We start from the raw sequence: 25,588 nt of genomic DNA, 5'->3' as shown, positions 1-25,588 counted from the left end.
TTTTCAACTTAATTCTACATTAGAAAAAGAGACATATTGTCAAATGAAACCAATTATGAACGATGTGTGAATGAATGTATAAATATTTTTTCCTGTTGCTGTATGCAATCTGACTCCATCGCAAACGTATACATATACCTTTAATACATAAAAATCCTATTTTTATAGTACTATAGTAAGTACTTCTGTTACACATTTTCCTATCAAAATTTTTTATTACAAATATGTACGTTTCTTTAAACTTCCTAACGTGTACAGAATAAAATTGTTTGATTTATATTAATTATATATTTGTATAATTTTTTCTTAGAAAAATTAAATTATTCTTTTTTAATGAACTCTATCGAACATTTGTCGAAGCAAACGCTTTTTTATACTGATAGTAAATTAAAATAATTCTCGATATTTTATAAATTTACAATGGTATTAAAACAAATTTCTCTAATAATTCCAATCAATAGTCAAACTTATAGAGATATTTATAAAATGTAAAACTTAAAAATGATTAAGTTAACATGATATGATAAAATACCTATATCTCAAAATTTATTATTCAAAGAAAGCCACTTGTACAATGAACGGTATTTAAAAAGTGAAGCAAATGTAAATGTTTTATTCTTCTGAATAAAATATGTTGTAAAATTTATCATTTTGTTTCAAATTTAAAAAAAGTAACGAAGTCATGGCAAGGTTAATCATTTTAATATTACTTGAAATTATTTTTTGAAGAACCTACAAAGTAGTGTAACATAATAATAACATGTGAAATGAAATGTAGATAACAACAAGGTATTAAATGACACAAATAACACTTTATAAACATTTATATTTAATTATCCAATTCATTACAATTTATAGGTTACATCTTTATTTTCCTCACATATGTATTACAATTTTTCAGGTAATATATATTTAATAAATTTCGCATTTATTAAAATTCATCCGCTTAAATAAAAGATACTAATAAAAAACTACATTAGTACTTCTAATGGATAATTTCTCTCGGTAAACATTTAAATAAACACAGTAATTATATTAACAGTATAATGAATCTACTACATTAGAATGTGTCTCATTGTGTAAATGTAAACTCACTAAAATGTCTTTCAAGTATTTAGGAAAATGATCGTAACTTGATAAACGTAATTGATCTATAATATAATACCATATACTACTGAATACTTACAATACCATGTTGAATTATTTATATGTTATATTACTCATTAATACTATATATTAATCCTAGAAAAAGTAAATCGTGACATAGATAAAATTATTTGCCACATAGACAGCTATTTATTTCTGATACTTTTAAAAATAATAGCTTTCCTAACTAAAAGCGATTCTAGTATCATTAGAAAACGCTGTTCTCTCCCTTTCTTTTCAAGATTAATAGTTTCAATAACGATGGTTAAGTTTATAACGATAAAAAAAATATCTTCGTCTATTGCAGCACATAAATATCGGTTTAACGAGTTTCCTATTCATTTACGAAATACGAAAGCCGTGTGACCCGTTTGAAGAAAGAACAGGCTCGAGCAACTCCTCCAATACGCAAACTCCGTGAAAAACGTCGATAAGTGACACGCGATCTCCCCGTGCGAAGTCTAGTCTGAAACACCACCGGAAATATCAACGGAGAAAAATTAAATCACCGTGTAAACCACATTTCACTATCAATAATCGGTTGTTCGAGGTTCTCGAGTCAAGGTAAAGTAGCATTATAACCCATTGTTTACCTATATATCGCGAATTTGGCTGGATCAAGTCGCAACTCGCGACTCCGGTAACATCACGACGCTAGGTTAAGCTAACCTAACTCGAGGGTAGCGAGATACCCCTCTCGATGCTGCGCTAAAGATCGTGCTCCGATAGTCTCGGTTGCTGAATATCGGAAGACAAAGGGCGCGGGTTATTTAAAAACACATTTGCAAGCAGAATATCCGATTTCGTGATATTAAATTTCCCTCGTATGAAATAATCCGTAAGGATGAGATTTTCGACAGAAAACCTTTTACCCCAAAACGTGTTACAATCTGAAATTTTCTTTGGTTCAGAATGAAACGAATGAAGATATATTTACGCAACAAATTAAAATAATGTCAATTTTAAAGGGTTCCTTTGGTTTTAATATTAGGTACTATTAAAATTTCTTTGTTGATGCTTCTTCTTTTGAGTTCTGTTAAAATTTTGTATTAATTAATGCGACTGTTACTATCATTAACGTTTACATTTTTCATCTTGGTAAATGTATAGTTCTTTGGAAAGCGTCTTTCCAATTTTGGTGTATTTAGCTATAGTGATTTTTTAAGTTTCAGTTTATCACAAACCCAAAGCGAACCCAAATCCAGTTTCAAATGTTTTTGTGAATCAGTACTAAGCAAATAACAAAAATTAGAAAAATCTGCTAAACTGTACATTTACCCTTATTTTTAATATACGTATAAACGTTCTCGTTGTATGTACGTGGTAAGTACGTTATTCCTCCTAAAAATGAACTTAAACACCTTAAATACTGAAAATTTATAACACGTATTTAGAAATGTTCAATTTGATAAGGGTAACATATACATTACTTTTCAAAAATTTTAGGCAGGTTATGATTTCAAAGTTAGTAGCATTCCTTAAGTAAACAAAACCCCTTTTTACCAATATTATGTTGTTATCATAATAAAAAACATACTTAACTGAAATTGAAAGTAAAAATATAATTTCATTTCATTTATGTTCTAAGAAAATACTATAATGTATATAACTTCAATAAAATAACACTACATTCAGCTTTATTCAAATTCTATTACTACGCCTGCTTTTGAATATTTTTGTAGGCTATAAATACATAAGATTCTATAGTTTATTAATAACAAAACTCCAAATAACGAAATGTTATGTAAACTTTGCACGCCTGTATACATTGCGGTAACTGAATATGATCAATGTGCCTATATAAAGATTAAAATTTGTAAAATCAATCGAAAGAAGTATGAATGCTAAATTGTTTCTGATAAAACAGATACAAATGCAACTGGTTGTAATCTGTCGATCAAATGACTGTGCAACAAATACCAAACCGAGATTCTTAATAATGTTCTGCACGAAAAATCTGAAGCGGTCACAGATCCCCTGTAAGGCGACACAGGTACATATGGGCTCTTTCGGTGAATGGACCAAATGATATAAATTATTTATAGATTTCGACACTAGAACGAAGAAGGGAGATCGAGGGTGTTCTGTTCCAACTGGGGTGCGTACCCGGGGGGTCCACTTGCATGGAAAGCCCCTTGGGGCACCCTCAACATATGCATTCTCACTCGACCGCCGTAAGCCTATAGAAAATTGATTCGTAAGTACCCCGGATTCCTGTCTGTCTTGTGTGTTTTTTAACACCTATCTCCGATTGTCCTGTATATACTTTCGAGTGTTAAATTCGAGAGCAAACACGGCAAGAAATGACACCTCTATTTGCCCTTTTTCGTTTCAAAAGTCACAATAGTGATTCGAACTTTTCTTAACAGTGGCAACGTTTCTTTTGTTCACGTTTAATATTATTCATGATACAGTATGCTAACTTTGATGTGTTCAATTGTAGCAATAGATTTTCCCAATGCAAATACTTTTTCTCCAATCTATACTTTAAAAAATTAGTCCTAAACATGCTTCGAAACTTTAATATACGTTTGCTCGTCTGTTTCATCGTGTTGTTCATTTCCAGATGATTTTGAAATAAATTAAATTATAAATATTGTTCCTTGGATAGTTCACTTCTTATGTAGTCAATACATTGTTAAGGTATTTTTTAAATAATGTAATACATATTAACTCTGGTGTTTTAATTATAACAATATATTTTCGCTGTGAAAACACCTTCATTGAATTTATGATTAAAATAAACAAGTAAGCATGTCTTGTAACATCAATATGCACTTGCATCTCTTTTTGCTCCTCGTATTCTTCATTCCAAGCTGTTTTTAAAATAAATTAATTCCTACATATCGTGTCTCCGATGTAGTTCACTTTTTATATGAACAATACGTTATTAAGACATTCTTTGAAAAAAAGTTGTTCATTTATCGCACCTTCTTGAAAATGTAGTCAAGTTTCTAACGAGTGATGCGTAGCAAATTTGAAGACGGGCCCAGTGTCGTATACTGCGCCCCCCGGGTCCAATCTAAATCAATGGGCTTGTGGGTAATCGCATAATAATTACTGGGACTCCCTCTACCGCCCATCTGTCGCTAGCTAAGGGGTGTTCAGCCCCTAGAAGTGGTAATAAGCACTACTACGGCAACATAGTCGATGAACATGTCCCAGCAGGTCCTATTGTTATTGGGCACAGTAAGAAATGTCGTGCAGTGTCATTCGTCCTTTCACATTTGCACCTTCTGTTTCTGTTTTTAAACGTAATTCGAAATATATCATAGAAAGTTGGACATTTTGTAAAATAAAAATTCACATTATCCGCAAATATTCTTTCTTGTACAAAAATAATGTAATTAAAGAATTGGCAAAAAGTATTATTGTAAAGAAATTCTTATCATATAACAGAACATTAAATTACTAATTTTTATCAAAACATTCCTTTGAATATGGGAAAAGAGTAAATACATGCTGAATAGTTCCTGTGTTGATTTAGTATTTTCCTCATTCAAAAATTGTTTAACAGCCTCCAATTTTTTGTTTAATGGTGATTATACTTTTCATGGAGAAAACAAAGCTCGTTGCTGTTATTTGAAGTACATTTTAGGTAAAGCAAGAAAAATATACGTAATTTTAATAAATTTTCAAATAATAATGTACTAAACATTGCTAAATAAAACATGACAATCAGGAAACAATGAGATAGGATTTGAATATAGAATTATAGATTTGATTATTCTAATCAGTAACTTTAACCGTACGGAATATATTTCTATTCTCAAAAAGCAAATGAACCTTTTATATTTCGATTCTTCTTCTCCAAATATTTGATTGTATAATAGAAATTTTTTTTAATTCTTAATATCGATTATTTGTCTCTTTGTGAATCAACACATTTTAAGTGCTCTAAATAATATTACTAAGTCTTTAAACAATAAATACATAAATTCTGTTAAAAATTCAATGGAAATATTTGTCCTTTTGTTGCAATTTACACTAATTTATACCAATTTATAATTGACAAGTACATGTACACCGATTTTTTCTAGTATACTCGTAACCACTTATAAATAATTATACTAATACGTGTACACATTCAAAATTATATAAAACACTTGAAGGATTACAGTGTTAACATGTTTTCCTTCTGTTAAAATGTAATGAAAATTGCTGTGGTTTGAATAAACACGTGTGCTATCTTTAATTTCTCGCGTTACAATTATGGCATAGGGAAGGTGCAAATGATACATAAAGTCTACCGTCTACTAGTATGTAAACATAACTTTTATTGACTTTTCTTCTATGAATTCTCTCAGTAAAAATACAAATACCCCAAATGAATTCAGACAAAATGATAGCACATCTGAAAAATATACCATATTATATAAATTTAAAATAGACAAATACAAAAATGATATAACTGTACCTGTGTTTAATAATCTGTGGGACCTTCGTATTTTTCAATTACTTCTATCATCCTTTTTGTTAAGGATTTATACAATACTTCAATCGAACATAGTAATAAATTTTTCCATTCCCCTTTAATACAGATATTTAAATCATTTAAATTTTCAAATTGTCTACCTTCTGCGTAGACAGCTTTTGATAATAATCCCCAACAGTTTTCAATTATGTTGAGGTTCGGAGAACAGGCCGGCCATACTAAAACAGAAATTTTCTCCTGTGAAAAAAATTTACGAATAATTTTTTCCGTTTGTATGGCAGCATTGCCTTGCTGGAACACAAATTTTGTACCTGCAATGCATTGTGCATACTTATCAATTTGGTTTTTAATTAATTTCAAATAACTTGCACTATTCATTTTTCCTTGTATAAAATTAATATCCGTTTTCCCTTTGTAACATATGCCGGCCTAAATCATTGTTCCACCTCCTTTCATTTGTCGTCTAATTTTTGTTAATTGTCCTTTCTGAATGTCATGATAATAGTATGCACTACTATCTGGACCATCCAGACAAAACCGTTTTTCATTTCTAAAGATTATATTCCCCCAGGTTTTCCTTCAGTATGTGTTTTTTCGCAAATTCGACGTTTGAACATTTTGAATATTAGTATGTACACCAGCTTTACAAGCAATTTCTCTTGCAGTAGCACAAGAATTTGATGCACCACGAAGTATTGCTATCGTGTCACGGTGTGATAGGATTGCTGGCCTTCCAGTGCTTTTCCTTTTACCGTAGTTATCCACGCCTTTTAATACGTTATACTCAGCTTTTCATTTCATTTCACTGTTACTTTCTGTTTTCTTAAAATAAGAATTGCGTTTATTTCACTGTTAGACAATCTTTTACCACGACCCATCACGTAATGTGACAGATACCAATGTCAGGAAGCACTGAACACTGACTGACCACTTTAACTTCCTTAAACCTCGTGACAGACTGAAGAAAATCAAAATAAACCTTGAGTGTGCTATAATTTTGTCTCTGACTATTTGTGTGTTTACATTCCTCCTAAGAGAATATCTTGTAGAAATTGCAATATAGGTAGTGTTTACATACTAGTAGAAGGTAATCTTTATGTATTTGCACCTTTCCTATATCATAATTATAACGTGAGAAATTGAAGATAGCACGCGTGTGCTACTTAATTGCATGTATTAGATTAATTGCTTCTTAGCAAACAGTAACTTTATTTATGCGTTAATTTTATTAATGTGTAATATAAGGGTGATACATGCAACTTGTTCACCCTCAATAACTTATAAAATATGCATTCTATGAAAAAGAAAAATTTTCTTTTTGTAGAAAAGTTGTATGGTTTAGAAGGATACATTATGTAATGTATTTTTTATAATTGGAAACGTTTCGTTTCTTTTTAATGGAATGCTATATTCTGTCTGACAAAATATCGAAGAACGTTAAATTTTGAGTAAAAAAAGTACTGACCTTCATTAGCCTAAACTTCATAAACCTAATTAACAAATAATATCACTTTGTGTCCTGAAAGCAGTCTGTGCGTAATATCAAATTGGAGATACAGTGCCAGCATAGATTTCCGTAAGATCGCGGAGATATGTATGTTATATATATTACATATAAGTTTTTCAACAACTTCAATTCTTTTTGGCTTGTTCTGTTTCCTGAAATTGGACACAAATGTTTCTTTTTTACTCCCGGACAATAGCATAACTATGTTATACGTTACATAACTATAAAAAGCAGAAAGATAACGAGAACAAAAAGTGTAATGAAACTGATAAAATATAAAAAGGAAAGGCAAAACCGAAATATAATAAAACAAGATGAACAAACTGTTTGCTAAATTGCCGTTGAAGAAACTGTATATAGATATAATTGGATTCGATGGGGGGCATGAAGTTTAAATTGATGTCCCTAAATGTTTAGCTAACTATATTTGAAACACATGTATACTACATATTTTAAACTGTCCTGCGATAGGGATCACTTTCTGTTTCGTAAGGATTATGTAAATTTATTGAATATTTTTGATAATAGATATGTTGACTTTGATTTGTTCACATTTCGTTTGTTTTATTTTAATATTCAAGATTTTCAATACATACTGACGCACAAAAACAATTTAAAAGACAAGTATGATTGTAAATATCTTTAAAAAATCTTAAGTATCCGAGGCTAAGGAGATAACCCCCAACTGAATTTTAGATCATTTCTGTCAGTTATAAGCCTAGAGACATTAATTTTTAAAAACCTCCATGTTAATTATATACACAGTATATCCTTTACGCAGGTTTACACAAGCGTATAAATTATATAATAAGAAATTAATTGTTGCAGGTAAATAAATGATAACTATAATTCTGATCAGTCTATACGCGGGATTTTCTAATGGGTTTCGTGGACCGCATCATCCTCGCAGTGCCGTCTCTCATCATCACTATTCTCCGCAAAAGAACGTTAAAATAACACAGGACACAAACCTTTTGCAGGACACCACGTTAGTACTTACATTTTTCCTTACTATACTACATCTTTTATATAAATACACATCGTATTTATAATGTCAATATATTTTACATAGTAAAGTTTGTTTATAATCTATGTGTTTTTAAAACAAGTTTGTTTATATATCTCTATCATTATCAATATCAAAGACTTGTTTAGGTAACGAACAAATTAATTACAATTAATAAAAACGAACAATCAGTTTAAAAAGGTTTTAAAATTATGTACAGGTTAAATACCATTTGAACTAAATACAATACTATGATAATAGCACATAAGCAATATATTATAGACAAATGTGCAGTTGTTACTTATCAAGAAACATTTCCACATTGCTGTGATTTCTAACAAAGTAACATTCTAGTTTTTAACGATGTTTATAAAAACTATATAACTATATAATTGCAAGTGTTATAGAGAGTAACCCGTAACTGGCAGTACAAGCGAACGGGGAGTGATTCTACGTGAAAAACTGAATCGAAAATGTAAAATAAAATTTTTTCATACGAAACTTCGTTTTCGAGAGAAATAAATTTGAAAATTTGTCAAGTACGCATGCGCTTGATCCAGTTTCAGCTCTATGGATTTCAATATTGTACTTTTCCATGTAGGAGAGTATTTCTGTGCTTCTTGTAATGTTTAAAAAGGTTATCAACATGATGATATCTCTTGTATCGGTTCTACTTTCTTCTTATGTTGATGAAACAGAACCTTCAGTTTCCGAAATATTGTAAATATAAATTGAGAAGTAAGACACGTCTCAAATGAAAATTATCACTGCCGTATCGGCCGCGATGGCAAAATACCTTGGCCGCTCCGACCTCCAGACCTATCAGCTTTAGATTTTTATTTGTGGAGTCATGTCAAATCGCTTGTAAATACTAATAACATAACGAACGTTGAACAAGTAAAACAAAAAATTATTATAGCGTTTGAACGATTAAAATTGCGTAACGATACATTAAAAAACGTTCGATGCAATTGAAGAAGAAGAGCACAGTTATGTTTGCAACAACGTGGACGAACGTTGGATCACATCCAACAGTTCATAAATTAGATGAATTCTTGAAAAGTGAGAACTTCTAAAATCGCGATCTTGATCATCGATGCATTCGGTGTATACAAACATGGGCAACGTTTACGAACAAGAATGGAGATGATACACAATGAAATCCGTCGAGCTGAAACTAGATTAGGTGCCCGCGTACTTGACAAATTGCCGAACCTATTTTTCTCGAAAACAAAGCTTCATATGAAAAAATTTTGTTCTACATTTTCGATTCAATTTTTCACCTAGAATCTCCCTCTGTTCGCTTGTACCACCAGTTACGGGACACCCTGTATAATGGCTATTATTTAGCAGGTTCATGTTTCAGCTAGCATCGTTTTCAAATTTATTTCATAATTAAAATTCTGTTAAGAAAAAAGCTATTAATTGACCGTCACAGATTATTAAAATATAAAAAAACTTGAGAAATGTGTGATTACCTAAACCATTACAAAAAGAAATCTAAAATTATATCTTAAATATATATTAAATCATTCATTATATAGATATACTCTTAAGTAATACAATCCAAAATGTGCATAAAAAAACTATGCCCAATTTTAACACTAGATTTACAGACATGTACAGTTTGTTCCATCGTTCTTAGAAAACTTAATATTTGTCCATTTAAATCTTTGAAATTAGAGGATTAGAAATAAACAATTAGGATACACATTTGCGTAACTGCATCAATCAAAATCGATCCAATCATTTACCAAATAATATTTATAAAATTCAATACAAGTCAAATTGTCTCGTTTCATACATTTAATGTTAAGATTATGCAATACTTGTGGAAAAAGTAAGTACCAAATTCTGTACTTACATAAATATTAAAATAGTCTATAAGAAATCACAGATATACAAAATACGTTACTTAATATTAAAACTTAAAATTTCTGTTACTTGATACTAAGAAGCTTATTTATTTAATGTAATGTAACGTATTTTTTTAATGGAATTATATATATATATATAGTATCGAGCACTATGTAATTATAATAAAATATGATAATCTAACATAAAAGGTTAATATAGCAGATTGATAAATTTGTCTTTTTATCAGGAGAAACATTAAAATAATGAAATTAGTTAAAATACTTTTATTCTTATAACTTCTAATGAAAGATAAACTATATCTATTTATTTTTTCCTTTCACATAAAATGAAACATATAATTGTGTAATTTCAGTCATTTGAAGGAAGATATGGGAGATGTGGCCGAACAATTGGACTTTTCAAACATGACGGACAAGGAAATAGAATTCCATTATTTTCAGTACGTATATATTTTTAACAAAATATCTTATTTCTTAATCCCTCATTCCTGGGACCAACAAATAATACTTATATTAAACATAGAGTTCTATGTATTCTCTTTTATTCTATACATTCTATACATAAAAATTATTTACAATTCTTGTTATATGTACATACAATTATTATTCGTCACTTTCAATATTTTTTTTGTTAAATATGATCCGTACAAAACTAACGGAAATTTAAAAACCTACCGAATGGTGTCAGAGCCGAGCGATTAAAGTTATTATAGTCTGTACAGTAATCTCGATTGAGATATTTTCCACCGTTAATTAATGCAGAATTAATTGCTCTACATCATTCGTAGAGATGCGTCCGCGGTATAAGAAATCTTTCTCTTTATTTTATTCATATATAGTGTTTATCATTCTTGTTTGTTATGCATTTAAGAACCAAATGACTTGATGAGAAGTAATAGTCGACCATTCTTAAAATTTGTACAGTGGATCGAAAGACTGTTTGCACATTTAGTTTTTTGATAACAATTTAATATGAAAACAATACATTAATAATATCTATATTTTCTATTATCTCATTATACACAGAACAGTAGGCCTGTTTAGAATTTTTATCTAGTAATTTACTTTTATAAGGTGATGTCAATGATTAATAAAAATTTCATGATCAAAGAAGTATATTTAAACACTAATGATCGATATAGTAAGTAAACATTTGACAGCGACACTTCATAAGAAAAAAATCAAGAAATTCATTAGTCAGATATAAACATTCATTCCCTGGCATTGCATCATATACGTAGAATGAATATCAATGAGCAGATGATTAGAAATGTATTTCTTTCTATAATTAATTTTTTTATATCTGTTACGTTACGTAAATTTATTTTTATGTACCTCAGCCATTTCTCCCCATTTTTATCGTTAATAAAATTTTTGGTAATTTTATTATTCATACCAGTAGAGTGTAATATATTTGTTACGATTCCTCACTAACATTTCCTTTAGATAATGCTGCGATGTTAGTGTTCAAATTTTCAGCAGTTACAAGTAGACTTCTGGCAGGTTTTCTTATAATAAGTACAATGGACGAAGTCTCTATAAGAATACTATTAGTTTACAGAAAAATCTAGAATTTTTATAAGAGAGTGCAAGAAAAATGCGGGGATGTAATTGAGGAGTAACAGAAACTAAACAATTGAAATACAAAGCTGAAAAAATATTTCATTTTTCTTGTAAACAAAATATTAGGTATTGCGTCTAAAATTGCGACAAAATTTCTACAAGTAGTCTTTTCAATTGATATTTACATTTGCTAAATAAATCTAAATTCATTATTTAATGTAACTAATACTACCACCCTTATTACTTGTTACTAATTTTTGCAGAGCTGAGTTTTCAATTTTTTCCTATTTCCGTCTTATTAAATTTTCTAAGTCTAATATTTTTATATTGTTTCCCATTTTCATATACTGTACGTGACAAAGTTCCCCATAAATTTTCTATAAACTTCGGATCGGGAGAACACAAAAGCTACTTCGTAGGAGGTACATTTTTTGGTGCAAACTGTTCTTTAGTCTTCTTCGCGTTATGGATAGGTGCGTCATTTTGCTGAAATACAACATTTCCATGATTTTCTTCTATAAACCAAATTACAATATTATTTAACAGATCTATGTATTTGTCGTTATTCATTCGTGTCAAAATGTTGCATATTTTGCGTCAGTCCTAATGAATATGATTTAAATAAAAAAAGGATGAAAACAAAAGTTTAGAAACGATGTGTTTGAAAGCAAAATATTACTTTATATGCATTAAACAATGCATATGACACCAACATTCAGTTATCATTGAAAAACAAAAAATGATCAATGATATGATTAATGATACCTTTTTGAGAATGAAATCCAAATATACAGCGTTTCGCGACATAAATGTGCAAAATACTAGTCTTTACAAGACAAATGAAACGTGCTATTTTTCGTAATACACGTCGTTATAATGCGATAGGTTGTGTTGCAATAGTAGTACGATTTTTTACAATAACTTGAATATAATAGTGCCCTTTATTTGGCAATCATACACTTTAACATATTTATTGTTAATTCATACTCCCTTGACACATAAAACGCCGTCAGCATAACAGTTGCAAACACAGACTCGCCTAATAGCGTTCATGTACGTCTAAAGTGTTTGAAGAGCATTGCACAACCAAAATGGCATAACCGTGTAAATACCCATAGAACTCTAATGAAGTGATTATAACCGTTTTCTCGGTCCTCTTATGCCACTATTACTAGCTCTGCGAACTAAGTCTATGACTGCAAACATTATGCAACCCTGAAATTGTTGTAACGTCAAGAATGTATAATGTCTAGTAACAGCGTACTTGTTCACGCATAATTTAGACGTCGGAATTCATTCGCATCGTTTCCATTCATCGAATTTTGTGAATAGCGCATCTACAATAGAAGACTAATCCATCGATGTCTACATAATCGACAAATGCATACTTTTCTCGAGCAATTACTCAAGCTCAGGCTTTATTAGGGTGAGTCGTAAGTTCGTGCATTATTTTAATTAAAACTTCAGACATACATATGACAGAAATCAAGAAAACTTATTCTCTGAAATAAAGACCATTTGATTTTATGGTCAGTACCCATCTTCTGACTAGTTGTTCGATTCTATAACGATATCACATCTTATTCGTGAATGCGGAAAAATCACAATAGCCCTCTCGACATTAATTAATAGTTTAAGATTCCATTCACGTAAAAAATCTGCACTGACATTGAACCTTTTTTACCTTCTCTATACTACACGAATTAAAGTAATACCCTTATTTTCAACTTTGCAAAACTTTCTCGTTCTATCTGTTGCTCTGAAATTCGGTTTCCATAATAAAGTTCTCCATACTTTCCCTAATGTATGAACTTTCTTACCTTCAAACAATTATTTCAATACAACTACAACGATTTTCTAGCCAGTGGACCCGCAAAACAGCATGCAGCTTCCAGAAGAAGGAAAAAGTAACGCAGGAAAACTCCGTATGTTACAGAATTATAGGGCAAATCAGATAAAAATAAGAATAGTGACTACATTTGTTACGTTGTTATAAAAATGAGCATGCTGACCGTCCATATTTCTTCATACACCTTCCCTACACTTAATCCAATATATCTTCAATTGTTTCAAACCGCTGTTTGCTACTAGACATGTTAAGATTGTAGCGAACGCGCACGAACGTACCGAACTCGTGGCTAGTCTGAAATACGTAGTTGAAATTTCACATTTAAAATAGCAAGCTAAGCTGGAAAATTCAAATGTGTTTATTATTATTAGTCTGTAAAGTGTCTAGGTTCAGTATTTAATGTACTTCATATTATTATATTATATTTCGTTCATCTATCGTATTCACTTTGAAATTCTTAGAAATGGGGCTGATCGGACCAAATCAAGTGGGGTGAATCGGATCATGGGTTTCCCTAATTTTTTGTCTATGATTATAAATATTATGATTATTTATATATAAACGTTCAAAAAAACACAAATCAAAGATCACGGAGACCAGAAACAATAAAATACACAATAATAAGAGTTAATTCCAAAGAACTGACCATACGTCAAACTCCGAAAATTTATCGCATACCTTGTATAACTCTACAAAGAAGATTTACTTATCGAATAAATAAAAAACCGATTTTGCATTTGACATCACCTACCAATAAAATGATGCTTCTTGAAAAAGAACAAAAGAAGTTGACAAGACTAGGCAAAAAAAGAACATTATTAAAAGAAGGATGAAGACTAATAAGGACAGATGAATTAATAACATAAGTGCAGGATCTTCCACACAATAATATTGCATTTATTGCAATAAAAAATTTATCCACCCACCTTCAAAAGATTGGGCGAAAAGTCGTGTCACGAAAACTGTGCTAGTAGATACATTGTTAAAACGTAGTATATTTGCAACAAATATACCAATATCTGATTTAATTATATTCAAATTGTACAATTTTGAACTAATCAAGAAATTTTTACAAAAAATTAAATTTTCTTTTAGATCCCCGAATGATCAGCGAAAAACTAATAGTTAAAGCTTAGAAACGAAAATTTTTCAGTTTCTGAGCATTTTTTTGCTGATATTGAAACTGAATGTATATTAATATCGAATTTATAAAAAAAATTTCATTCTAAGTTTTAACTATTAGTTTTTCGCTGTTAAGTTTGAACTGATTCAATTCGCCTCGGTTTACCCTATATACATATATAAACATGCGGTAGAACAATAATTGACTAAAAATGACGGTTAAAGATTTGTATCTTTTATTGACCTAAACGCAGTATTTAATAGTATTGATGAGACAAAATTATAGAAAGTAACGTAGAAGAAAGAGATAAAACAAGAGTTATTAGAAAGAGCAGTAGAAATTTACAAAGAAGTACAAAATGTTGTGAGATTGGAGGAGGGATATACTTATTACTTCTGGATGAACACAGAAGTAAGACAGGGTTGCATTTTGAACCCTAGACTGTTCACTATTTTTTATCGAACTTGGAGAAAAAAATCAAACTAGCTTAAAACAGAAGGATAAATATAGGAAATGAAAAATTGTTGGCACTGTATTACGCAAATAATATGATAATGATAGTCAACAACAAAAAGAGTATGAAAGAGATTCTAAGGAGTTTAGAAAAGTATCTGGATAGAAAAAAGGTGACATTGAATATGTGAAAAATTGTAAAGTTATGATATTTGGGAAGGAAAGAGGAAGGAGTAAGAAGTACGAATAGATATGGAAGCATAAAAAGACTGAATCTTTTTCAAAGATTCATTGGAAAAAGGATTCGTTTATCTATGATTAAAACTTCAGAGATTGAGTATTACCGCAAGGGAAATATGGGGTACCGGAGAAAGGATTTTTAAAGATAGCTTTAAGGAAACGATAATGATATTTGACGCATTGGTTTTAAGTATTATATTTCACGGGTTGAAATTGTTCGGATGAGAAGAAATCACAAAGATGAAAACAATACAATTAAAGTATGTTAAATATTGCTTAGGTTTGAACCAATGTACTCCAGGGTTTATAATATTGAAAGAAGTCAAACAGAAGAAAATAAGAGTAAAAGCAAGTACAAGAGCTTTAACATTCGAAGAAAAGGTTTCAGGTTTCGATGATAGCGTAACATTTTGCAATATACATAAATGTTTATTTGTTCAGATTAATACGATATTAGTTTGAATATATATATTCCTTACCAATATTCTATATCCACCAATATCTGTGTATATGATAGGATGAGAGAGAATTATTGTAGATCAAATCCATTTCTGGGTAGATGTAAGACCAAAATAAAAAATATTAGGTGAAGTTCTCTATCTGCTTAGTCCTCTCCGGTTTTGATGATTTTCAAATATAATGCGGGGGGCATGATTTTAAACGACTTTTTCCTTTATGCGTCGTCAACGGAAGCTTTAGTTTCCGAGATGATCGCGACAAACTTTTGCTATTACTCCACTGAATTCTGTATACATGAGCGCGTCCGTGAGAGAACTGCATGTATAACCACATAATCGTCACTTCGGTGGCAGCTTGCATCAATCAGCACTCGATCTTTTTAGATTACGTGTACACATCCTGACAAAAGTTCCACCAGTTCTCTTTGTCAATAGTAGTGGTATCTTTGAACGTTGTTTCGTATAATATATGCCTCTGCACTCCTCCATCCCCTAAAAAACTAATCCTGCCCATACCGATATCTATTACCTGAGTGAAACTAATTTCTATATATTATACAAAACAACATTCGAAGCTACCACTACTCAATAGAACCGATGGAACTTTTGGGGAGAAGAGCATCCATGTGTAACCCAAGGAGCTCGAGAGGACCGATGCGACGACATAGAGTTATGCTTCACTCTATCACGGACGCGCTCATGTATACAGAATTCAATGTAGTAGTAACAAAAGTTTTTCACGATTACCTCGGAAACCAAAGCCTTCCGTTGACGACACATAAAAGAAAAAGTTGTTTAAAATCATTTCCCCAACAGCATATTTAAAAATCATCAAAATCGGAGAGGTCTAAGCAAATCGACAACTTGGTTGATTACTACTACTACTACTACTAAATACTATACGTTACTCACGTTAACCAAGTAATAAAGACGTGCCGAAACTAATTCCCTGATTACTATCAAGCCGAGTGCCGCAAGTGGACGTCTCTCCTTGCCCTTCTTTACTTTTTACTTTTAAGCCACAGGCCGGCTTGGCTAACGTAAGCAACGTACAGTATTTACTTTATTACCGATGAATTCTGTATATTGCATAACAACATATATTGCGTAAATTTTAGAGCTCACGATGTTGATAATAATGACAAATTGGACGGATTAGAAATTCTCAGCGCTATTCAACACACATTCCATGAGAATAAATTGAGCGATGTTGAATGCAATAGTGTGAACGATGGAACGAAGCAAGTGGATTATGAAGATGATTTGCCATGGATAGTTGGTACGTAAATTTATTCATAGTTAATTTTTCGATTACATAAACATTAATTTATTTTATGTCTTTAAGTTGTATACATTTGTGTAATATAATTTCAATTGATTTTTGTATTAATATGTTACATTTTTTAACTGATAATACTGCTAAAAATATTTCAAAATTAAAAAGTAAGTAAACTTTTATTCAGAAATTCTTAGTAAAGTAATTCCATAATGTTTTTAATATACATATATGACACAATGTTTATTTCTTCTTTTTCATATAACGATTCATTTACGATCAAACTTGTCTTACCAAAAAAATCAAACTCTGATTTTAATAAAATTTTGAAAAAAATATTGCAAAATATTAAACATATCTCTTTTAAATAGTAAATTTTCATTTCTCCCTTTTATATTGAAATAAAATCACAAACGCCTACAATATTGAATACTTTAAAAATATTAAATAATATATTTAAGTTGCAAAGCCATATATTAACTGATGACAGCTACTGCAATTTTATTTTATCATTATTACTTATATAATTATTATTCTATTATTTATTCATGTTATTATTTGTACGAATTTATAAAATAATATGCTTTAAAAAAAGATCATTAAATTTACCTATTTTGTTGCCTTCTTATTACAATTGCTTTGTTCGATTCCTTACGTATGTTCACTGTTCTAGATCGACTTGCCGAAATATTATATTCTCACCGATTTTAATGATTTTAAAATATGTTATTAAAATAAAATTTAACATTATTGTCTTGTGGCTCTCTCAAAGACGCGCTATCGGCTATAGAATTGAACGTAGTAATAGAAAAAGTTTTTCGCAATTATCTCAGAAACTAAAGCCGACCGCCGCCAACATGATAGGATAAACTTGTTCAAATCATGACGCCAATAAAATATTTCAAATGTATAAAAATCGGTGAGAGTGTAGCGTTTCGACAAATTCACCCTGTTCTGTATATGTTTATATTACTACGTAGTAATTAGAGGGTTAGGTGTAGCGTATGGACGAATGTGTGCGACGTAGCTAGGGGTATAAAGTAATTGTAAAATTGAAATACGCGAAGGGAAAAATAACGGAGGGGTAAACTAGAGATAACAAAACGAAAAAAAGATAAAGATATAGAAATTAAGGAGATTGTACATCAAAATAAAGGGTATGTGAGAAACGCACATGCTGCATGTAGACGCAGGTTAGGTAAGCCAAGGTATTAATAGGAGAGTAGAAAAGAAAAAAAGAAAAACAGAGATGCAAACAAATAAGAAGTCAGTGGAAGTAAAAAGAAGAGAAAGCATGGTCAAAGCAAAAATTTCAGGCAAAGGATAAAAGGAGGATAATAACATAAGAAAGTACAGGGATGAGTTAAGTGTATAGGAAGAAGATAGAAAAGAAATGAGTAAAAATAAAAAAAAGCCAAAGAGTTAACAAACTGGGCACATGGTAATTTTCATTGATTTTAATAAAGTTAGAGGAAATTCAAAAAAAGGAAAGAGAAAACAGGATAGAAATAAACAGAGAAATAAAAGAGCTAAAAGAAGGATTAAGGAAAAGAAAGACAGAGGAGAAAGCTACAAAGAAACTTAGAAGAAATGCAGCTAGAAACAGAAAGTTTAAAAACAGACATGAAATAAATGAAGATAATATTGGAGGAAGCAAAAAGGAATACAAAATTTAGAGAGAAAGAAGAAATGAACAAATTTATACAGAAAAAAGTGCACTGCCAAATGATAAAAGTGAAACAAATAAAAAGTAAAGACAAGAAAATTTTAGTTGTAGAGACAGAAAGCTTTGAAAAAAAGAGGAATATATTAAGAAACAAAAGTAAGCTAGGACAAAAAAGAATTTACATAAATATAGACATGACAAAAAAAGAAAGGAATATACAGAGAAGAATAATAGAAATTGCAAAAAAGCAGAAAAAAAGTAATAGGGAAGTAAAGATTGGATTCCAAAAATTAAAAATTCAAGGAGTATGAAAACATTGGAAAGAACTATAAGAAATAGAAAAACCTAGGAAACACGTATCAAAATATAATGAACAAGAAAAATTTTTAGACCTGTTAGTGAGTAAAAATAGAAAGCCAAAAAAAGTTGAAGGAAAGAGCAGGAGAAGACAATTTATGTTTTGGAACATTGCAGGACTTTGGAAAGAGGATCCGGATTTCTAAAGGTACACAGAAAAATTTGACTTCATAGGACTAATTGAAGCATGGATAGATGAACAAAAATGGAAGAAAATAGAAAACAATACTAAGGTGCAAGGAAAACAAATAAAAAAGGAAGAGCAATGTGTGGAATGATAATAGGCATCACAGAAGATATAAAACTATTGGATATTAAGCAAACAGAGCACATAATAGTAGGTAAAGTAAAAATGCAAGACAAGAAGTGGAATATTGCTGCAGTATACTCAAAGGAAATAGGAAAAATAGAAAAACATTGGGACGAAACATTACAAAAACAAGAAGGGGAGAATCTAATTATAAGAGAAGACTTCAATGCAAGACTGAAAGAAGAAAGTTGTGGAATTAGTAACGAAGAAGAAAGAAGGATTATAAGGAGCTCCAAAGATAAGACTGTAAATGAACAAGGTAAGAAATTGAAAAAATGGATACAGGGCAAAGGATGACAAGTACTCAATGGAATCTGGACAGGAGATGAGGCATAAAACCATACTTATATAGAGGCAAGAGCTACTTTTGTAAAATTGACTACATAATAGTAAATAGGAATGCTTTAGACTGGATAGAGGAATTCCAGGTACTAGGTAGAGTAGGTTCTGACCATCAACCACTAATGATGAGACTTAATTCAAATAAAAGTAATAAGATGGAAGGCCAAATAAGAGAAAAGAGAAAAGAAGAGATAGAGGTATCTACATGGAATGAAGGAAGCATAGAAAACTACAAAACATTAACAAAGGGTGAAGAAACAAAGGAAGGAGACATAGGAGAGAATTGGGAAGAAGTAGTGAAATTGGTAAAAAACAATATACAAAAGAAGATAATAAGAAAGAAACAATGCAAAATGGGTCAAAAGCGATAGTGAGATAAACAATGTGCAAAACTGAAGAGAGAGATCAAAATAGTGTACAACAAATGGAAAAAATTAATGAAAAAACAGGATAAATACCTGAAGCAAAAAAAAAGTTCACAAGATTATATAAAGAAAAAGAAGAAAGAATGAGAAAGAAGGAGATTAAGGTAATAAAAAATATAAGATTTGAAATAGGAAATTCAGACAGAAAAATGGAGACAACATTTCATGAAAATATTAGGCAGTAAAGAAAAAAGAGAAAAGGATGGGCAAGAGGAAAGAGTGGAGGAGGAAGAGGAAAATGGAAAAACAATGCAAGATGAAGAAATTGAGAGGCAGATCAGAAGACAAAAAAGAAACAAGCAACAGGAGAATATACTATTCCTAATAAAGCATGGATATGCATAGGGAGAAAGGAAAGATGGGGTTTTACAAAGGCAATTAAAAAAATATGAAGAGAACTAAAAATTCCAAAAGAATGGTATAAAAGGATAATAACACTAATCTGGAAAGGGACTAATACAAAGACGGCATCAAATTATAGGGGGATCACACTTTTGAACTCTGGATACAAGGTACACGCAGCCATACTAAACAATAGTTTAAGAAAGCTGATAAATGAAAAAGAAATTTACTACCAGACGACCAGACAGGTTTCAGAAAAAGCAGAAGCACAATGGATAATATATACATCCTAAATGAAGTTTGGAAGGAAAAGGAGAAAGACTGTTGGATTTCTTTGTAGATTTAAAAATGGCTTTTGACGGAATAAATAAGAAAAGAATGTGGGCTGTATTAAATAAATTAGATATAAGTAGAGGACTCGTGAGGAAGACAAAAGAAATATATAGGGAAACAGGTAATATTGTAAGGGCAAATGGAACAAAATCAGAGTTCTGGACAGAGACAAGGTTATGTACTTTAAGCCTAATACTATTTACATCGTATATTATAGATTTGGAAGAAACGCTTAGAAAAAATGAAGAAAGAGATATAGTAGTAGGCAAGGAGAAAATTTGGTCAGTAGTATATGCTGATGACCTAGTACTGCTAGCTAAATCAGCCAGTGAGATGAAGGAAATGATAAAATATTTTGGAAATGGTGAAAAGCTTTTTCATAATTATTATGAAAATTTATAAAACAATTAAACATTATATATACATATAAGAAGTGACCAGGGTCCAGGTCTATACAACGCGTAGTCACGGTCATCACTCTTCACGGAGATTTTCTTAACCTGCCTAAAAGAAAAACCATTCTCACGCTTCCTTGGGGGGGGGGGGGGGGATCCTCGTCAGAAATGTCTGCAGAATCCAATGGTGCATAGCAAATTCGTACTAGCCAACCCACTTTTCATAGAAATGTAACAGAAGTGCGTACAAATTACACGCATCTACCCTTGTTTAAACTTTGATCATCATTTACAAGCATTTAATGATATGCAATATTCAAAATTTGTATAACTACATATTCGGGTAACTCTGCTCTATTTTTTACGACAAATTTTAACTGCCTACCGTTTTTAGTTTTCACTAACACGTTCTCTCTGAAAAATTCGACCGTTTTTACAAAAACCCATTTTTTTTCGAAAACTGGACGTAACCCAGCAATTTGGTTTTCGAATTCGTATTTAGGGTAAAGAACTCTATAAGGACTACCTAGTAGGAATTACAAAACAAAAATCGTGTTCCACAGTGTTATCGGTTTGTAGGGACAATAGACTAAACATAATAAATATAACCAGGGAAAAAGACAGGGAAGTACAAAGGCAGGAACAGGCATCGAAAATAGAGAAATCAAAATGCAATAGGATATATCGCTATTCATTAGGAGTAGGAACAACAAAATATCTAGAAAAAGATGGAATTAAGGACAGTCAAAAATGACTAACGAGAACGAGATGTGGGAACTTTGATAACAGAAAGAAGTACTGGTTGGAAGAACAAGAAAGAAAATGTACAATGTGTGGTAGATATATAGGGACATTAGAACACTTAGTAAACGCGTGTGATAAAATAGAACCAAAGGTGACATTAGAATTCATTTTAAATGATAAAGGGAACAAATGGACAATAGATTGACTGAGAAAGATAGATAGGGAGAGTAAGGAAAATAGAATGTGTGCAGAATTGAATGAATGTAATGAGAACGGAATGAATGATAAACAGTAGTGACAAATCTGTAAACTAAACTCACTCACCAGACCGACAGACTATGTTGAAATAAAATGATATATACCATGTAGCAATTATTATACATATTTGCAAACTAGAACTTCGTTGTTCACATTTGTGTTTATCAGTACATCTTCTGAAATGGAAATTATTGTGATAATTCCTTCTAAAAACTAAAAGATTTCTGTAAGTTATTTTTTTTGGATTTAAAACTGAATGAGCTTTACGAGAATACAAAATTTATCATTGTCCTATTATCACAGACGCACAATTCATTGCAGTACTACTACATAGGAGTTTTTAGCAAACATCTCAAAAACTTTGGAAGACTTGCCGAATAGTATGCAGCTAGGTCAATTTGGTTTGGTAGCACTTTGTGATACTTAGTCGGCTATACCTTTTCGCATTAATTCCAAAATATTTTAAATCTCTTTATGATTTACATTGCACCTGTTTACCAGACCTAATTTATTTTTCTAATGATGTGGGTCTACACACTAATGTCTACACAGATTAAAATGCAAAAACATATTAAAATAGCGGATTAGAAGTTTACTCGTGTCTTCAGTTTACAGCTTCTGTGTGAAGAGTATCGTTCACACGTTAAATGCCATGGAGGTCACCGATGACCTCCAACCAAATTGAAATACTATAGTTTCATTCAGTTAAACGGCGGTTATTTGAAAACATTTGTATATTACAAACAATGCTATCTAATGCTGCGACATAGAGCAAGATGAGCACGCAATAATAATAACGCAATTCAATCAAATGGTATAATATTATATCTTTACCATTTTGTGTATTTTGCTCTATGAAATCGTGCGCCGTTCAACATGTTAATAAATACCTAAATTAACAAAACAGTTCTAGTTTGCGAGTAGGTAAATATGTATTACAGTACTGCTAAATAATGGTTATAAATTGTTCAGAAATTTTTGAGAATTTCGAACATATGCATGAAAACAATGATGGCACATCAGTGTTATTTCTTTGTTCAGAAATAGGTATTCGTATAACCACCATAGTCAAGGTATTGAGTAAATATTTATAAACTTTATGTATATATCCAATAATTATAATGATTTTTATTATTTCCCCTTATCAAGAACTGATAGACAAAGTATTCAAGGAAGACGATTTAGATAATGATGGATACCTTGGATATAATGAATATGTACTTGGACGACAAAAGGATCACATTGCACAAACAAAGAGGCATGACAATCCACGAATCAGAAAATAAAATTTAACACGATAGAAACTTTTTATTGGCTGTATTAACAATAAGTAAAATCTGTCAGATACACAAATTTACATTTGCTCTACTGTTTAAAAGTTTGGAAGCCATTAATAAAATCTTAAAAAATTATTATGTTTACTTTATAATTATATATAATTTTACTAAAATTTATAAACTTAAAAGTAACAAAAAACCTATTCTCATCAAATTTTTACTCCATTAAAACAACAATATTGTGGGATATAGAATTCAGGGTGTGACGAGGATTAATGTTTTCTTGGGAGCGTTTTAAAAATATGATTTGTTTTACTCTCCTACTCTCTGCTGATCAAAAAAGCCTCGTCCTATCGTGTTTGCTTATTATATTGCACCGCTAACCTCACACTCGCTCATTCGCCGATTTCCGCGGTTAGCGAACTTCGATTTGCTCTCTCTCTCTATCTCGCTCTCAGTCTCTCATACAAACATTCGGGAGTCGTTAGCACTTGTTACTCCAATTATTTACAGGACGGCCGTCGACCCTCCGTTGGTCGGTTGATAGGCGACCTTCTTAAAACGCGTGTTCCTTTTTTTTTTTGGAGGTCGATTTAACGTTTTTCTATCTCCTACAATATCTATTTCAGTAATTTCCAAACAGTTTTTCAATGTTGTATTTATTTATACATTTTCTTAAATGCTGAAAAGTGTAATTAAAAAAAAAATGCTTTTAGCAAACTATTAAAAATATGTAATAAGCTCTTTGTCTGCTAATTACTTTTAAGATATTAGCGATAGATAAATGACTAACGCAGAATTATTTGTCTAATTATAAATACGATTGCTTTCAAACTTTAAAACAGTAGTATATATGACCAAGTATAGAAAGCAACATTTTCACTACTTTTAAAAAATATTACTATAAGAATTTTATTCTATTGAAATGTACAAAAATTATTTGTAATACATATGGCACTTACACGTAACAATACGTGTAGTCTATTTATCGAGTTTTTATAATTATGGAAAAGACGGAATTGTAATAATTTACAACTATCATTTAAAAATTGTGAATAATTTAATATATTTTATATTGATGAAAATCAACAATATAATATATAATGTATCAATCATTCGCCTAATTAGTGTAATTTTGAGAAAAGTGGATCAAGATTGTTGATTTACTGCTTAATGAATTCAAAGCTGTAATCATCCCTGAAATACATTATACTTTTTCAGTATGTATACAATTTTCAAATGTTGAATACATTGTTACATTTGTCTTTTTGATTATTGAAAAAGATTTGGTATCATAGATATCTTTTTATGTACCTGTATGGTATGTATATGTAGAAAACGAAACATATTTTCGTATTTAAATAAATATGTATTAAGGGGATAAGTATAAAACAATAAAGGATCTACATAGTTTAAAGTGTTTTACTTTAAAGTCAAAACAAATTCAACTATTTTATAACATTACAAACATAAATGATTAAAACATTTATATGATGGTTTTATTACGTTTTGTTAATGATTTAAATATTCTCTTTTGTAAGATAAATATATTTATATATTTTATATATAAAATCAGGACTCATATGTAATAAATGTATGTACATTTTATAATCTATTGGACAATAAATATACATTTATAGTTTTTAAAAGGAAAATCATATTAGTAAAACATAGTACAACTAAAACCAATGATTCCAAAATTATGAACAGTTGTATATATTCATAAATAATATCAAGGCTTGTTATTATAAAGTAGAATTATAAAATATCATAAGAAAGATATTATCTTTTCAAAGCGTATTTTTAGGCGTAAAACATAACAGCAACATTGATTTCTATATAATTTTAATTTTCCACTTACTGTAAATACAACACTTTTTTTACACAAATTTTCTATGGTGGTTAGTATAAGTACATGAATGTAAACTACTAGGAAAAATTACTTTACTGACAAAATAAATATAGTCAGTGTAAGATTCTTTATAGATTAGTATTCAGTAAAAAAATATGAAAATGTTACTACAAATTGATAAAAATTTTGATATTGTCTATAATTACCTTCAAATTAAAAAAATGTTTGGAAAATTCATAAACCCTTTCTAAAATGAATAACAGAAATTTTGAATGAATCTATACTTAATTTTTTCAGTTACACAATGAAAAAGCTATATACAATTTATAATTGTTCTTATTAATTTCTACTGTT

The 25,588-nt window shown here is 30.3% G+C and overlaps 1 protein-coding gene and 1 long non-coding RNA gene across 2 annotated transcripts; one reads left to right on the top strand and one right to left on the bottom strand.

The window, feature by feature from the left end:
- Positions 1 to 1,544: 1,544 nt before the first annotated feature.
- Positions 1,545 to 25,531, top strand: LOC116434748 (multiple coagulation factor deficiency protein 2 homolog). The gene is made up of 5 exons (XM_031993422.2): positions 1,545 to 1,710; positions 7,917 to 8,076; positions 10,325 to 10,411; positions 16,776 to 16,936; positions 23,255 to 25,531. The coding sequence occupies exons 2-5, from the start codon at positions 7,925 to 7,927 to the stop codon at positions 23,389 to 23,391; spliced, it is 537 nt and encodes a 178-aa protein (XP_031849282.1). The 5' UTR covers positions 1,545 to 1,710; positions 7,917 to 7,924; the 3' UTR covers positions 23,392 to 25,531.
- Positions 5,626 to 16,338, bottom strand: LOC116434767 (uncharacterized). The gene is made up of 4 exons (XR_004236621.2): positions 15,679 to 16,338; positions 7,047 to 7,240; positions 5,893 to 6,694; positions 5,626 to 5,799 (listed from the first exon to the last, which is right to left on the bottom strand). It is a non-coding gene; the product is annotated as an uncharacterized LOC116434767 (long non-coding RNA).
- Positions 25,532 to 25,588: the final 57 nt, after the last annotated feature.

Source organism: Nomia melanderi, chromosome 1 (assembly GCF_051020985.1).
Source record: "Nomia melanderi isolate GNS246 chromosome 1, iyNomMela1, whole genome shotgun sequence".
Classification (NCBI taxonomy): Eukaryota; Metazoa; Arthropoda; class Insecta; order Hymenoptera; family Halictidae; genus Nomia; species Nomia melanderi.
The sequence above is the reverse complement of the archived record's forward strand: the minus strand, read 5'-3'. Positions and strand labels throughout refer to the sequence as shown.